Source organism: Carassius auratus, chromosome 2 (genome assembly GCF_003368295.1).
Source record: "Carassius auratus strain Wakin chromosome 2, ASM336829v1, whole genome shotgun sequence".
Classification (NCBI taxonomy): domain Eukaryota; kingdom Metazoa; phylum Chordata; class Actinopteri; order Cypriniformes; family Cyprinidae; genus Carassius; species Carassius auratus.
In genome coordinates, this window is record NC_039244.1 from 13,205,646 (window position 1) to 13,223,602 (window position 17,957).

At 37.4% G+C, this 17,957-nt stretch overlaps 1 protein-coding gene and 1 pseudogene across 1 annotated transcript; both read left to right on the top strand.

Moving 5' to 3' along the window:
* The first annotated feature begins 1,432 nt into the window (after nt 1-1,432).
* On the top strand, nt 1,433-9,933 carry LOC113116028 (espin-like protein; annotated as a pseudogene).
* Nucleotides 9,934-11,958: 2,025 nt separating this feature from the next.
* On the top strand, nt 11,959-15,984 carry LOC113116242 (ras-related protein Rab-6B-like). The gene is made up of 8 exons (XM_026284277.1): nt 11,959-12,260; nt 14,118-14,176; nt 14,272-14,325; nt 14,436-14,541; nt 14,692-14,803; nt 14,971-15,064; nt 15,229-15,295; nt 15,914-15,984. Exons 1-8 carry the CDS (start codon nt 12,191-12,193, stop codon nt 15,976-15,978), a joined length of 627 nt encoding a protein of 208 aa, XP_026140062.1. The 5' UTR covers nt 11,959-12,190; the 3' UTR covers nt 15,979-15,984.
* Nucleotides 15,985-17,957: the final 1,973 nt, after the last annotated feature.

A 17,957-nucleotide genomic window follows, 5' to 3' on the forward strand; every position in this document is an offset into this window, starting at 1 on the left:
TATGTATATATCTTACATCTCAAGGGCGGTCACACTACAACAACTTCGTTACATTACATACTTTTACTTGCTGTGTTCCAAAGAGCAAGTTTGGTGAAAATTTGACCTGTGAATTCACATCACGTGGAGACATGTGACCAACAGAAAATCAGCATGACTTCTTAGCTGATTTAAAAGAAGTTTAACTTTAAATCTGTAAAATTCCAGTAAAGTGCAGTAGATTGTACATATTTGACATTTTGGATGTTATATACATATTTTTTTAAAACAAGATGCTACAGAGTGTGACATATTGATATATATGTGATATATTATAACTTTGCGGTGCCAGTTGAAAATTTGCATGCTCCAGCGTCTAGTGGAAAACACAACTTTACCAATGTGTTTCTACAACTTTAAAAATTGTATTGTCATCTTACAAACTGGTCAGTGGAGGGGACTCAGTATTACCTAAAATAGCCATTCTGACATATGTGTAAAGTTTATTTTTAGTGAAGAATAATGACTGACACATATACTCATGGTTAACTCTGTGACATAACTAGTGGCTTTCTTCAGTTCTGAATATGGCAAACTAACTGTGCACTATGCACACACTGAAGTTTTAGTTTGGAATACGTTTAATGCATATACATGAACTTGGTTGTAAAGTTTAGGGATCAAATAAATAGCACTTTCAGAATTGGAAATTAAAATTAGTTGCATGTGAATATACTCGACACTTCACTGAAAAGATCTGTAAGCATAAAGTGGCTTGTTAATTAATTTAGACTTAAAACGAGATTATGTTATGTTACATGCAAAGTCTCAAATGTATTATTGGTACAGGTGTGTGGACTGCCAGACAGGAACTGGGCCACTCCACTGTATCTGGCCTGTCAGGAGGGGCATCTGCATGTGGTTGAATACCTGGTGAAGGACTGCGGTGCAAACGTCCATGTACAGGCCAAAGATGGCATGAGTGTGTTGCATGCAGCTGCCCACATGGGACACTATGCCCTGGTGGTCTGGTTGGTGAGTTATCTACTTCAGTCACACTGCTTCAGTTTTATTAAATAACTTACTCTAATTCTGTCTCTGATATGATACTTCAGGCCTCCTTCACAGATCTGGATCTGTCCTGTCAGGATAAGGGATGGAGCCACAGCACTGCATTTCGCTGCTAGCGAGGGCCACCATCGCATTGTGAAGCGTCTTTTACTGATGGAGCAAAGGTCCTGAAAGACCTCTGGGGTGGGACCCCCCTACATGATGCAGCGGAGAATGGAGAACTGGAGGTGTCTGTCACCGTTCCTTTAGTTCCAATCACAAATCCTTTCCATGAACGCTGAGACGGTTTTACAGTTTAAGAAGTTCAAAATGGTTTCCCGGAGGTTTTGATTGACAGCTCTAATCTCTCGTTCCCTCAGTGCTGCGAAGTGCTGCTGAATAATCACATCAGTCCACTGGAGAGAGATTCTGATGGGTTTACTGCAGTGGATCTGGCAGAATACAATGGCTATCATGACTGTGCCAACTTCCTCCATGATGCTGATGCTCACGTAAGATAATGAGTACTTTCTTCAGCACAGTTTATTTGACTGCAAGCTCATTTAGAATTAAATCAGACGTTTTTATTTTGGGTTATTTAGATTAGTTATCATAAAAAATCTTTTTAGAAATATTTCTTCCATATACACACTAATGTTTAACTGCTTTGGGTGTCAGTAAAATGTTTACTTTTATTAAAATTCTTTTTAAAGAAATTATTTTATATAATTTATACAGCAAGGATGCATTAAATTAATCTAAGTGACAATAAAGACATTTACAATATTCCAAAAGAATTCTATTCTCTTAAATGAACAAATATTTTGAACTTTCTACTCATCAAAGAAATGGTTTTGCAACAAATCAGCAAATAAAAATGATTTCAGAAGGATCACTGAAGACTGGAATAATGGCTGCTGAAAATTCAGCTTTCCCATCACAGGGATAAAATATTTTAACATAGAAAAAGTTTATTAAAATTATAGCATAAGAGACATTTTTCAAAAACAAATAAAAAAAAAACCCTCACCCTCAAACAAACTGTAGTATGTGTATATATGAAATTGAAAAAAGAAAAAGAAAAAAGTACAGAGAAATTGAACCTGAGGTGAATTATGGTTACTGTGTTAATTTTGCACACTTGAGTGAAAGTAAAAGGTTTTCCACATTTAATAATAATGCTTAAATATATCAATCAGGTGCTTTACAGCCCTGGATATTACATGCATTAACAGCTGAAGGTGAGGATTTAGGTAATACTCCACCTTGTGATAGCAAACTGTTACTGCCACCAACACTTCTCTAGCATGAATATATTTGAGCTAACGAAATATTAGCTCATATTGGCTGAGTCATGCTACAAAACAGAGGACAAGTTACAAATATTAAAGTGCATTTATTAAATCACACATCGCAGCCAACAGAGTCATTCCCGCTAAAGAACCTTCCCATTATTTATCAGATATGGGACAGGATTTTCTTCACAGGAACATCCTTTTCAGAAGGCTAAATGGATACCGTTGATAATGAAGGCATTAATAATGTGATTATAATTTGATTCACATCTGCTGAGAGTTAAAAGTGTTGACAAGTTTCTGTTTATTCTCGTGGAGAATGTTGTTGTGTGTCACTTCAGAGAAAATATCTAACTGAATGAAATCTAAGGATTTAGTTGTAAATGCCTGGTCCTTTTTGAGCATTTGTAAAATGAATATTTAAGGTGTAGACTCAATTGGATCATTTTATGTTTCCCCATAATATCATCCACCATTTGTGAGATGGACAAAAGGTCAGTCAAGCCCTGAGAATTCAGTGATGCACAAGACGTCTGATAGTGTGTGAAACAGCAATACGCTATACATAATTTGCTAAATACTTATATTTCAGCTCCGCGTCCACTGTCACTTCATTGCAAAAGGGCATCAGATAGATACGTCATTGGTTCATAAATGAAGTGGAAACTATGCAAGCATCAGCCTTTCTTTTGATAGCATAACTACGATGGCATATTAAACGTTATGGTTGGATACAAGCTAATTAGCAAGACACTTGTACTGTTTGGTTGGCGCACGAAGGACCTATCAGCTATCACTCACGCCCCTCTCAGACGAGGCTCCAAAGCTCCAGGGGTGAGAGGATATGCGATACTCCATCTCTGGTGTCAGAGGCCCATAAACGCAGTCAGGTTTGTCAGAGGGCATTTTACTCCTGTGTTTGGAGTCGCTCATGCTCTGTCAATCCATCACAAAGCCAACGAGAGAGAGGAGAGATGTGATGCTCTCACCAGTTTTGTTTGTTTACTCTGTCGTGGCATCAGTTGTTTTGGTCTGAGTGTATGTTTGGTTTCCCCAGAGGAAGGTGTGAGCAGCACAGTGGAGTTCTTGACAATAATTATTGTTCACTGGGAATAATTACAAAAGATCAGCTTAATTATTACCGCAGAAACGGAATTAAGGAAAAAGGTAGACATAATGCAAGATAGACTGGGTAATGCTAATATAGAAAAGGAACAATTTATTATGCTGGCACTGAAAATCTGGCTTTGTGAAAGAAATTATAAATGACACTTCTCTCTACAGCATATAACTTCCAATGAAACCATGCATAATTGGGCATAATTTTAAAAGTGACAATATAATACAAAATATTACAGAACAACATACATAATTCAGAAAATTACCTTCATATAAATGGATTTACATAACAATTTAAAACAGAATAATACACTCATCTAAAGGATTATTAGGAACACCATACTAATACTGTGTTTGACGCCCTTTCGCCTTCAGAACTGCCTCAATTCTACATGGCATTGATTCAACAAGGTGCTGACAGCATTCTTTAGAAATGTTGGCCCATATTGATAGGATAGTATCTTCCAAAGATGCTCTATTGGGTTGAGATCTGGTGACTGTGGGGGGCATTTTAGTTCAGTGAACTCATTGTCATGTTCAAGAAACCAATTTGAAATGATTTGGGTTTTGTGACATGGTGCATTATCCTGCTGGAAGTAGCCATCAGAGGATGGGTACATGGTGGTCATAAAGGGATGGACATGGTCAGAAACAATGCTCAGGCTGGCTGTGGCATTTAAACGATGCCCAATTGGCACTAAGGGGCCTATAGTGTGCCAAGAAAACATCCCCCACACCATTACACCACCACCACCAGCCTGTACAGTGGGAACAAGGCATGATGGATCCATATTCTCATTCTGTTCACGCCAAATTCTGACTCCCATCTGAATGTCTCAACAGAAATCGAGACTCATCAGACCAGGCAACATTTTTCCAGTCTTCAACTGTCCAATTTTGGTGAACTCTTTTTCCTATTTGTAGTGGAGGTGAGTGGTACACGGTGGGGTCTTCTGCTGTTGCCTGTAAACTAATAGAATTGGTGTGATCTAATGGTTAGATAGAGTTGCCCGATCTATTCCTGCATATCTAATGGTCTGTGTAACTGATGTGTGTTGACCTCTCTGCTCCACGGTCGGTTGAGGTGCATGTAACAGAGAGGTATTAAGTGAAGCATCTTTAAATGTGCGTAACGGCAAATCAGTTATGGTTGGATAATAATGTGACACCTCAATAAAGATTAGTACTGTCTGTTCATGCATGTGTATCGATTCGCCATAAAGCCCCATTCTTTGATTTTTGTGGAATTGAAGTAATTCTCTAACCACATTAAAAGAGATTCAGAACAGCAAATAGTGTTTGGAAACTGTAGTTAGTTCAATAAAAAATGATGAGAAACACAAAAGTGCTTTAGTGAATTTCAGAAACATTAGGCCTTTAAACCTGTAAAGAGCAACAGTTCACCTAATCCCACCCTTTAATTATTCATACTTTACTATGAAGACCTCCTGTCAGAGCTCACTGTAGTGTGCTGATCCTCAAGTGTTTGGCCACTGGATGGCTGGAGCACTGATGTGATTGTAGCTGCTCTCATTACACTCAGCTGTTAGACTTGTGAAGACTTCACCAGCAAAGGGGTGGACTGTAAGTTATTTCAGATTACTTTATAAAAACATAAATGCCATTGTTGTTTTACTTTTCTGAAAGAAAAAAAAAAAATCTGTAACATTGCTTGGGTTTGTTGTATGATGCGAAATATATTAATTAAATATGTATATAAATAATTAGAAAAAATCCTGCCTAGAAAATGATCTTTGAAATAATTTCAAAATGCGAGTAAGTAATGAGATAATGGATGGAAACACACAGACTGACAAATTCATCATGTTTAGCTCTGAAAACGAAATTTCATTTTGTTAAAATAAATAAATTATACCCTAAATGTCATATATTTGATTATACATAGCTAATGTATAATCTATAGTGTGTGATGCCTAAGTTAGTATTTGAAGTAATTGCTGCTCTTGAATTCTACACTTAACGAATACATGCTTAATCTTTGCAATACAAAATGTGTTATTACTTTATATTTAAGTTTATATTTAGTTTAGATTTAGTTTAGTTGATGGTAAATTATGCTGAATTTTCAATAGCCATAACTCCAGTCTTTGGTGTCACATGATCCTTCAAATATAATTTTAATACTGCATGTTGATTTAACTATATTATCAGTGTTGAAAACTGTTTGTGCTGCTTAATATTTTTGTTGAAACTGATACTTTTTTTGCAGGATTCTTTGGTTCAAACGAGCAGCATTGTTTAAAACAGAACTCTTTTGTATCAATATAAATGACTCTTTTGATCAATTTAATACATACTTGCTGAATAAGTATTAATTACTTAAAAAATAAAAATAAAACAGAGTTCACAAGTGGCCATAAGAGAAGTCAATCACTGCAATGGCAGGTATGGGTCATTTGAACCATCCGATCAGGTGACTGAACTCTATAGGCAGTTTTTCTCTGTTAACTGAGTGGGAGGCCTGCTATACTAAACCATTTGAGCTCCCGTTACACTTTTCTCATGCCTTTTCCCCCTCACTGGGGACTCTTCAGGGTGTACATTGTGCTTCAAGACCTGTATTTTGCACCAATCACTAAAAGGCAATTGAGTTTAAATTCAGGAAATCCTTGTGTTCACTTATTGCTTTACTCCAGCACTCTCCAGATATTGTTCTCATAGAGGAGGAAAGGACATTGTTTAGCACAACTGACCCCTACCAGGACATTAAGGACCTGTCCTGTGAACTTGGACATTGTGGCAGGATGGAAAATAGCAAGGTGATCATTTTTAGTTAGAAAATGTTTTTAAGCAAATATGGCAGGATATGTTTTTTCTTTATCGCTTTGGCTGTTTTGGTGTTCCCAGCAGCCGGTGAATGAAGTCCCTCCCCAGCCTCGTTCCTTTCTACCATTCCCAGATGACACATCCGCATTACCGGCCGCCTCACAAGATAAGAGAGCTGGAGCTGGAACCATACAGCATATGCAAGTGGCTTCTACAGGTGCGTGTACATGACACGGCATGTGTTCATCTTAGGCAAGAGCATATATATATATATATATATATATATATATTATCTGTAACCAATACAGATTTCTAACTGGCAAAAAGGTCAACTTCCATATTACAAAGAAACCGTATGTCTAAAGTTAACTCATTTTGTTTGTCTTTGGTGTATAGTTGTGACTTCATTCAACATGAGGAAAACACCTTGAGGATGCAGTTTTATCCCAAAAGTCAATGAGGTCGCTGAAACAAGCAGGAATCACTGCAGTCTTCACTGGACAAACAATAAATGTATGTGCTAACCTCAATATTAAAGGGGTGGTTGACTGTTTTTTCTCTAGGCTTGATTGTGTTTATGTGGTGCAGTCTAACACATGTTAATACTTAGTTAAAAAAAAAATTCCACACCGCTCCATCCCTTCTCATTTGAACGTTTCAATGAGTTCCTGTTTTTGTTAGCTGGTCCAGTGTGTTGTGATTGGCTAAACTCATCTGAACGTCCGTCCCTCACCTCAGCAACATGTGCACTGGTTGTAAACATTGCAAAAACTGGCGTTGTCTATATTGCTTATCATTTTAAGCCCGATTGAGACGTGGAGGATATTAGTAAAGATTATCGTGCAGAACCTGTGCAAGCACGGCTCTTAAGGTAAGTTTTTTGTTTGTTGTTGTCTCATACTTTTAGATAAGTTTTGTAAATGCTACTGCTTAAGTTAGCTCTTAATACACGGGTTTATCCGGATTAAAACTGTAATACAGTAAGGCAACCTCACATGCGTCTATGTATAAAGCATCTCATAGCTATGTGAAAATGAGTGTATTCACTGAGCTGAGGATCTGAATGAGAGAGAGAGAGATAGGTGCACAGAATGTGCAAAGCAGGGTGACACGAGGAACAGAATTAAGAAGCGCTGGTTTAGAACATATGATTTCGAAACTTGTGAATCGATTAGAATCATTTGAAGACAGAATTGCTAATCAAATATGAATAGATTTTGACATCCACCCCTAGTTTTCTCTTCCTCTTCTCTAAATCAGCACAACATGGCCTCGCCCCCTTTGTTGCGTGTTCCAAGGGGGCGGGGTTTATCAGTGTTTGTGATGTCACAAACCTGGGAAGTAGCTCGTTGTAGTCACTACGGCTGTTTTTGTAGGCATTAAGCTACCAGAAGTCGATATCTCCACTTGCATTGAACTTTCAGCGCTCCAACTTTGTAGATATTGTTTATGCTCAAACAGCAACATTACAGACTAACTAATTTTTAAAAAGTAAAATCGCAATCAACCACCCCTTCTAAAAAAGTCAACCTGAAATCACAATTGACATTTATTATTATCTTTCTGGTCTTATTGTGCTCAAATTATTAATGTTATACATGTTATTCATGTTATACATGTTATACATGTTATTCCGAAGAAAACAGAATCGAGAAATGTAACTCAACATTACAAGAAAAAGTCTGAATTGCAAGATAAGGAAACTTGCAATTTTGAGGGGGGATATTTGAAACTGAGATGGTATAGCAATGTTAATCTCTATGAGTTTGTATGAATCCGTTTACAGAAAGTACAGAGTGGAATTGTACCACTTGCAACATTGGAGGCAAATCTTGCTGACACTGATTCTCTGATCCCAACTCATGACGAGAACGGGAAGCCCATTGCTGAATGGAAGAGGCAGGTTATGGTGCGCAAGCTTCAGGCTCGACTGCAAGATGAAGATGTCCTCAGCAGAAAAGTAAACTTCTCAAACCCCTACTACATAAAAGTCCTTGCATAACGTACAGTGTCATACAACATTAAAATAATAATTGTTTCATCTTACACAGGACAACAGCAACCAACACACTGAGGTGGATGGCTGGAGGTATTCCCAAGTCCACAATGTCATTTTGGGCCCCTTTGGAGAACTGCTTACTGAAGATGACCTGCTCTACTTGGAGGGACAGATTGAAACTATCTCCCTTCAGAAACGATGCCAGGCCTATGAACTAGAGCTTGCCCGACTGGCAGAGGAACTCAGGGCCATCCTTCCTGCACCCATCGTTAATATCACCGTCAACACCCAGTGCCAGCAGCTCCCAGACATGGAGGAATCTCTGCCTCTTTCTGCTTGGTACAATCGTATCTCAAATATAGTAAAGAGCATGTCAAACCTCCTGACCAACCTCTCAGAAACAAACGTCGAAGATGGGATCAGTAAGATGCCAAACACGGATCTGGCATCAGTCTTCACATACCAGCCAGAGAGGCAAAGTTCAGTCAAAGGACGAAGGCAAAAGGTGGAAATGGAGATCCAGCAATCAGGAGTTTCTGTGAAAAATCTGAGGTCCAACTTTGAGGGTCAGATAGGAAACATCTACCCATTTTGTGGGCTTTCAAACAACACATCAGACACAAGGCAGCAAAAACTGACTACATCAACAAATCATAAGGAGCAGCAAATAGGGACAACTCAAAGCACTGACATAAATCACATTAATGACAGTGCCATAATATGCCAGCAGGCACCGGGCAAAGATGCAAATAAAGTGATGGAGACCACCTGCTTGCGGAAGGAGCGTATTGTTGTTCTCTTTTTGAGCCACTGGAAAAGGTCTGCGTATGCAATATCAATGCGAGCCAAGATGAAACAAGAGCTTGGCACTCTTACAGGAGAAGGAAAAACAGCTCCAGTCTCCAACCCAGGAAGCAGATCACTGTATGATCTTTATAGGCAAAGAACCACAATAGACAAAATGATTGGCAACTGGAAGCGCATCGCCTCAGGGGTCCCTGCACGACAGATCCGGAGCCTCCAAAGGAAGCGCGTGACATACTCGCCCGAGCAGTTCCTTCCTCGTGTGGATGGTGCTCCTGTTGCTTACGACAGCCTAACCCTTGACCTGTTCATGCTCGGCTATTTTCACATTCTTGAGCAGGACCTCCCAGCTGAAGAGCGCAAGATGAGGCACCTGCTATGCTTTGAAGTGTTCGATCACGTAGGGAAATTTCCCTGGGACGTGGTCCGAGACTTCCACCTGGCCGTCCTCAGGGAGATTGAGGCTGGAAGACGTGAGTGGAAAGATGGTTTTGAGGATATCAAAATGCAATATTTTGGGAAAAGAGAAAATGGGATATCTAATGAATCCGTGAATAAATCTTGTGCTGGGGTTAAAGCTGTGCCGCAGGTTATCATCGAGAACACTGAATCAACCGATGGAGGACATTCCAGCAGAGATGGAAGCAATGATTTCTCAGTGTTTAGCAATGATGAAATTTGTAAATACATTGATCGTAGTTTCACCTTCTGGAAGGAGAAAGAAGCAGAGTTGTTTGATTTTTGAGATTTTTGAATGCAGTGATGGTTTATATTGTATGTGAAGACAATATAATTGAGAATTATTTTGAATGCAACATAATTTTGAGGCTTTTTGAATACAGATAAATAAAGGATAAAAAAGTACTTTATAAAGTAGCATTAGGTTAAATGTGCCTTTTATAAATAAACACCATGATTACACAATGACAAGAATCTGGCCAAAAGACTATTACAGCCACATGCATTCAACAATTATGATGTTTGCCCTTTCTCTTTTATAAATAAACCATTGTTTTGTTTGAAAATTGCCATTTCTTGACTCCCCTCATGCCTTCATGTTACACTTTTTTTTTAAGAAACAAACTGACATTGGAAATGTTGTGTATATAAACCTTCAGGGAGATTGGTCTTTCTACTGTGCTCAAAATACTTTACAAATAAGCAAACTTGAGCTAAGGAAATATCTCTTGCTGTGGCGTGCAAATGCTAATCTACTAGCCTGTAAACACCATTTTCTTTCTTTATATTAAGGTAAATGCTGAACTAAGGAATCTCTATTACCTTACTAACAGTACAACACAGATGTTAAAATGCACACATATTTACAATATGCTGTGATTAGCTGCTTTCGTTTAAGGACAAGTTGCATATTATTTAAGCATATTTTAAAGTACAGTAAGCTGATTGTATACCTGGGCTTTTATCCTTTCTGACAATATTCTGTCAAAACACACTCCACTCCCACCTTATTTAATATGTTCCCATATCCAAAGATTATTGCTAAGTAATTTAAAACTACCAAACAAAAGTTATTTTGTTCATTCTGATGGATGTTTTTGTGATTTTACTGTCAACGTCATCTCCAGTAAGTATAGCCTAGTTTTCTATTTCTAGGATGTCTATTTCTTTCTATCTTCTTCTTCTTCTTTTTTTTTAGCCCCAGGCTGTAGATTATGAAGAAGTCTGCAGACAAACTTTGTAGGGTATATACTGAATATTCCAGGACACAGTAATGATATCATCACTAATATTAGACACAGAGTCTACAATTTTAATTGTTGTCTACAATTTTAATGTCATCCTCCTCAGTTGCACTAGAATTCTCTTCTCTAAGTGTTTCCATTCGGTCATTTATTGTATTGTTTGGGTGTAAAAAAAAAAATAAAAAAAAAAAAAATATATATTATATATATATATATATATATATATATATATATAACTGTCACTCACGTTTTTGAAGATACACTTGAATGTGCATGATACAAACATACATTTTTATAATTCATGACTGAAAACATTTTGTAACATGATTTTGATGTACCATAGTCTGATTTTAAAATGGGTTTTGAAACATGAATTTTGAGATTTTGTGTTTTGAAGTGATATATAGCTTCTGATGATTTCTAAAATGTGATAGAGAAAAAGGCAAAGAGGAAGTATTTTTTTTAAACAAAGGTCAAAGCTCCTTTTGTAATGTAGATTTCTGAGGGTACACTCTTGTCATAAATTCATCTATTACTTTTCCTACATAATTTTTTACAAAAAATATTGGTAAAATATATATTTGGGAGTCTTAGACCTTTCCAACGATATATAGTTTGTCAAGATTAGATTAGATTTGATTGTAATATAGTATAGTCAACTTAGGCGTCCCGTATACGGGACGGGGTGACATTTAACAGGTTAAATGCTAAAACACATAGTCGAACCTATAGCACATCTACACATGATGCCAAGTTGTGCACTTAAAGAGATTGTGAATCTCTCTTCCTTCATTTTCCAGTCTGTCCGCTATCATTTTTATCCAGTAAAGGCAAAACCCACAGATGACACAAAAAAAATCTAATTTAATTGCATGTATACTATATTAGTTACTCTTTTAAGTTACTGTACATAAGAAGCCTATAAACGTTTCTTATTTTATAATTAAATTAATGTCATCTTCAAAACAACAAAACTGTAAATCTAATTTAAAGTTTAACGTTTTACAACATAAAATGTTTATTATCATGAGCACACACAGACAAAGGATTTACAACATTTTGTTTAACACTTTCCATTCAATTTTTATTCACAGGATGTATTCTCTTGGAGAAAGCTTAGGTCTAAATGCAGTCTTCTAGTGTCTGCAAAAGACAACTAGTATATGAATATGCGTTGCACTTAGAGATGCAGATGCAAACGGTGCTGCACGGATGCTTGGCCTGCGGTTTTAGCGTGCAAAGACAGTTTACTAGGGACGTTTCCGTAAACACACAGTGATATCAGACGGGCGTATAGCCACCGCTGCGCATGCGCACAGAGCAGCAGAACTGACATCGCGGGGCAGCACTGCAATATCCATCGATTCGGGACCGAAGATTATCCATCTGCATTCTCGCAAGACTGGTGCCACCTGTACATACTAATCCATACCAACTGTGTCATTGAAGCAACAATGTCCATGGGAAGTGACTTTGGGAACCCTTTACGGAAATTCAAACTTGTTTTTTTAGGGGAGCAAAGCGGTGAGTCTTTGGGTTTGCCACGACTGGGTTTAGACGAACCCATTAACCTTTCCACACATGCATGAAGTGTATTCGTATGTTGTTGAGTCTTCGAGTGTATCCGCTTGTTTGTGGTGTTATTTCAAACGATGTTATCTCTCCATCGATTCCCTGTCAAACAAGTCGGTTGCATATGTTTAATTTTTGATTAGTCATGAAAATGTATAGCAATGAAGACTACTAAACACCCATCTGTGGATATAACGTGATATAATCCTTATTTCAACAACTGTTACGATTGTCACCTGCATTTTCCATTGGAAGCAGAAGGGCTGATAATATCATTGATCGCTGTTATTCTAGTGCTGTTTAAATCGCTCAAAACCAATGATATATATTTAATAATTAAATCGGTAGAGTTTATCTACATGCATGTCGCCGTGTTTGTGTATATGTTCCTGTAAACATCCACTGATTTAATGTGATGGAACAGAAAAGCGCAGAGGCTTTGCATTTCCCGTGTGTCTACTGGAGACACACCCAGGTTGTGTCAGTGTCTGTGGGATTCTTCAGCAGAGCAAAAATATAAACCTCATGCATCATTTCATGAGCACTCGTAAGATCAGCCTATATAATATTACTAGGTATCGTGGTTTATTAATATAGCTGGATGATGGTTTTATCAGTGTCACTGTCGGTGTTTGTGAAGACGTAATCAGACGGGCATTTGAGATCATGTCTGTCATTTGATGACTGGACATCCAAATATTGAAAATAATCTGGTGTCATCTGTAAAGTTCACATGTTCTTGATGTATTTTTTCCCCTTACATTTTCTAGCAATGCTTATAATTTCCTATATAAGTGGTTATAACTCCTAAAACAGTGATTATGTATTCATCATTCACCGTTTGAATGGAGAAAATGGACAGCCAGCCAAACAGAGGGCTCTCTGTACTGTATAAAACCACTTTAGTATGTGATAAGTGATAATAACAAATTGAGTCTAAAAGACTGGTACCATCTTATCGAAATCATGCAGCCTGAATGTGATGATGGATATTACCACACCTGCTAGAAAAACATTTAATTTCCCTTTATTTTTTATATGTCAGCTCCTGAAATCTGTCAATGTTTACTGACCCTTATGTTGTTCCAAACCTATCTTTCTTCTGTGGAACACAGACGTTACAAAGAACAACATCCGCTCAGTCACCACTTATATTTTTTCCTCATGTAATTGTAGTGAATCGTGACTGAAGATAGGAAGACACGGAGGTTTGGAGCAACATGAGAGTACATGATGACATGGTTTGTGTTGACTGTCCTGAGTGTCATCAGAAGACCACTTGTCATCTGCTGTCCATGGTCCTGAAGCTCACTGCTGGCCAGATTTGGTTGATCTTGTCTCAAGACATCAGCAGAACAACAAGTGAAGTCACAGAAGAATGGGGCCATTATTTCCTATCGTTTTGTGAGCTCCAGTGTAACTATCAGCATTGTGCCGCTTGATGATTTTAGTATCTGGGCTCAGCCTGACAAACAGGCCTGGCCAGACTGACCTGAAAAAAGCAGTCCACTAGTGAATGAAAAATGTACTCTGGAATTTAGCTGTCACTGTGGCTCCATGCACTACTGCATTTTTCAAGTCATTTTCACCTTCGTCATAACTCTAAAAGACGCTGAAGAAAAACATACTGTCATTTGAAGGACAGATATCGAGACTTGTTTCAGCATTAGTTGCAGTATGGTAGTGTAATTCAATTACTAAAAGTACACTGTGTGGTGTTGTTCAGGCCAAACAAGTTTTTAATCACTTCAGTGCATGTGATTCGTCAAAATCTGAACCTTCTCCTGTTTTTCTTGGTTTGTTTTATAGTTGGGAAAACATCGCTGATAACAAGGTTCATGTATGACAGCTTTGACAACACTTATCAGGTATACTTTTGGTTCTTTCAGTGCAGACACCAAATAGTTTTCCAGATAGGTCTGTGTTATTTTTTATCAAACTTTGAATCTTATTAACATTACAGGCAACTATTGGAATCGACTTTTTATCAAAAACCATGTATCTGGAGGACCGAACTGTAAGAAGCTCTGAAACTAATTATATCAAATTGTTATATTTAATATATAGAACTTTGGTGCACTCATCAAAATCAATCATTATTTCTACATATATTTGTATTTTTTGCAGGTGAGGTTACAGCTATGGGACACCGCAGGGCAGGAGCGTTTTAGGAGTCTTATCCCAAGCTACATTAGAGACTCCACAGTGGCTGTGGTGGTGTATGATATTACAAGTGAGCCACACACACACACACACACACTTTAACCAATAAAATGATATATGTAGAAGCTACTGCTTTTGTGTCGTCATTGTTGAAATAGGCATTTAACAAAACACATTGATGCTCTGATTAGACTGAGATTTTTGTCTTTTATTCCTCCAGATGTCAATTCTTTCCAGCTTACCTCCAAATGGATTGACGATGTCAGAACAGAGAGGGGAAGTGATGTCATTATCATGCTGGTGGGCAATAAAACAGATCTAGAGGAAAAGAGGTGGAGTCATTTATAATAACATTTGATATAATACTTTGTACTAAATTCTTCATTTCTGTCACAATTGTATAATGTTTTAAGTTTTTTACGTTCATTCAGTTTACTCAGAATTATTATTTGAATGTATTTAAAATTGTAATGCATTATGTTGGGATTTGCTCTGACAGGCAAATCAGTATAGAGGAGGGCGAGCAGCGGGCCAAAGAGCTGAATGTGATGTTTATAGAGACTAGTGCAAAGACTGGCAGCAACGTTAAACAGGTAAATCTAAGAGTGCTACATTGTCTGGACTTTAATGCCCTGTAACATGACACATGGAAAGCTCTAAAAAGATTTGATTTAGCCAGAGTTGTTGCCCTTAGGGCTTCAGTGGTACAAATCCGCTCTGGAAAAAAAAAAAAAATTCTTTTTGTTTGGTTTAACAGTTGTTCCGGAGAGTGGCTGCAGCTTTGCCCGGAATGGAAAGCTTAGATGATAACAACAAAGAAGGAAGTATCCTTTAATGCATGATATTTAAAGGTGATGAGTGTCAGTTTTGAGGAGGTCTCCCAGGTTAATGTGCAGACAAAATGACTTAACCAAAAAAGTACAGTATGTGAAGGTTGATTAACATTGTGACAGTGTGGTGCTATCTACATTTTTGTTTAAGCATCCTCTCAACCAATCCTGTGAGTTCGGTTGAGAGGGGGCGGGGCTATCTGTTGGTGCAACCAATGGCAGATGGAGAGTGTTCAGTAAGTTATTTTTCTGTGCATGTTTTTCCGCTAGTGAAACAGAAATGATATAAGTCATCATAATATCAAAACTGACCCACTTGATACTAGTTCCTGGTTTATTCGTGCATGATTTATAGCCACATATATCCTTTGTTTCATAGTTGACATCGTCAAGGCTTATTTTTCAAACTGTCTGGCTCCTTTTCCAAAAACCGGGGATTTTAAGCTGTATTTTTTTTTCTTCTGATTATGCTTTTCACCCAAAATATGATTATGTCAGTAAAGATTTAATAATAAAAATGTTATAATAACAGTAAAAGTCAACCATTAGTGGGAAACTGTTCTTAATAAGGCAACACTATTTCCTTGATTTCCTTAACTCACCCCTTTCCAGTGATCGACATTAAGCTGGACAAACAGCCAGACCCTCCGGCCACTGAGAGTGGGTGCTCCTGTTAGTAAAAAAGCGGTTCGGACCTTCATTATCACCACATGCTTGTTCTGTTGCTTCCTATGGGTCCACGTCCAGTTGAACTTTATGATCGGATATAGGCTTTTTACATCTGAATGGGTCTTAAATTATGTTCCTTAATCTACACTGTCTGTTTAATTGCCAAAATAATATCATAGGTAATTCAAAGTGACTTGCTAACAGATTCATATAAGACAGGAAGTGACATGTGTACCATCTTCGGACAAAAAAACATTCAGAGTGGATTATCGGTCGTTATGTTTTGTATTTTTGTACATTACAAAAAAGCACTAAATGATGCCTTCACGAATAATGAGTTTAAGAGGGGCGAAAGAGTAACTGTCTTTCATCCATAGCATGCATGTAAGACAACTTTTAGAATCTGTCATGTCTTTTGGTTTATACACATCGATAGTAATGAAACGAAGAACTCAGAATTAATGAAAAAAAAAGAAAAAAGATAGAGGTCCTGTTCAAAGTCTTAGTGTGGGTCTGTGTATACAGTACTTCCTACATGTTAATCCAGTACCAGCCTCCACGAGAGGTGTGTGTACTAACCCGGCTAACCTTTAAAGTGCCGAGGCACTGTTGCAAAGAACCACTGGATATTTTCTGCTAGCTTCATGTATACACTTAAGATCCGCCAGGCGGTACTGTATTGTATATAGTATTTATATTATTGTGAACATCCATCATTTAGACGTGGTTTATGTTCACTTGTATAAATATTTACTTTTTTTTTCCTTTCACTGTAATACGACAAGGGCTTCACTTTTATTTTCTCAGTCTCACCTGTAACCATACACTGGTAGTAAAGTATTACTTCTGATTTGGGCATTTTGCTATTGACTTATACTGTTTTACTGATCCACCGATTTCTTTCTTTTTATTTTTTATTTTATAAAAGAATACCATTATTCTTGTTAAATCCCTTTCAGATGTTTAACAGAAATATGTGGGTTGATTTTTATTTCTCATTGTTTAAATATAATTTAGAACTAATAAGAATGAGATACGCATCATTCAAAGCAATTTTGAGGTGAGCCTTAGGAAACAACAGATTTTCATTTCAAATACATGCACTTTCTTCTGGGTTCTGACTAGGAAATGTATAGTTCACCACATGCTAAAGTGATGAAACAGACAAATGATTGTTGTATCCCTCATATATCCTGTGTAGTAAAGCTCTCATAGTCCTCAAGATGGCACATCTTGAATGGATGTGTAGATTAAAATTCAAAATGCTAGTTGTAGGTGAACACTTCATCTGAGAGAGTCCTAAAACACGAAGACCTTTTTTCAAACAGAACTGCCTGTCACCCGCTCACAATATTCTGGTTATTGCAACAGTACGTTCAAGAAATGTGAGTTGTTTACGAATCTCTGGAAACATAGTATCTTTAATATTTATTGTATTTGTTTTTGGTTTATATTTTGAATTGTTTACATAAATGCACTGATTGTATAGAGATTCATTTAGGATATATTAGGTATTTATAATATATTAAATGTTAGTGCGAGTTTCTTTCTGGTGCCAATAATTCTGTTAACTGAAACAAAAATGGACATAAGGAATAACTGTGATTGAATTGTTGGTACTAGGCTTGACTTCAGCTGCTTAGATCATTTAAGGGGCCACTGATATTAACTATTGGGGAGGGACTGAGGTCAATTAGTTAATTAGTGCATTGACAGGGCACAGAATATGCCATCTTTCACATTCACATTTCTCAAGCCTCCGTCTTGTTTGCTTTGTCATCTTTCACTTTTGTACACTAGTTGTGCCTTCTGTTATTGTGGCATCACAATGCAAAGCTTTCATTGTATGGCTACCTGAGAACACATACGTTATAAAACGGTGGCCGCTGATTGGTTCGACACACAACTGATGGATTTATGATACTGATCTGTGAGGAAATTGTTGTATTCACACCATCTAGCCAATTCACAGCAGTCAAGGAAAAAT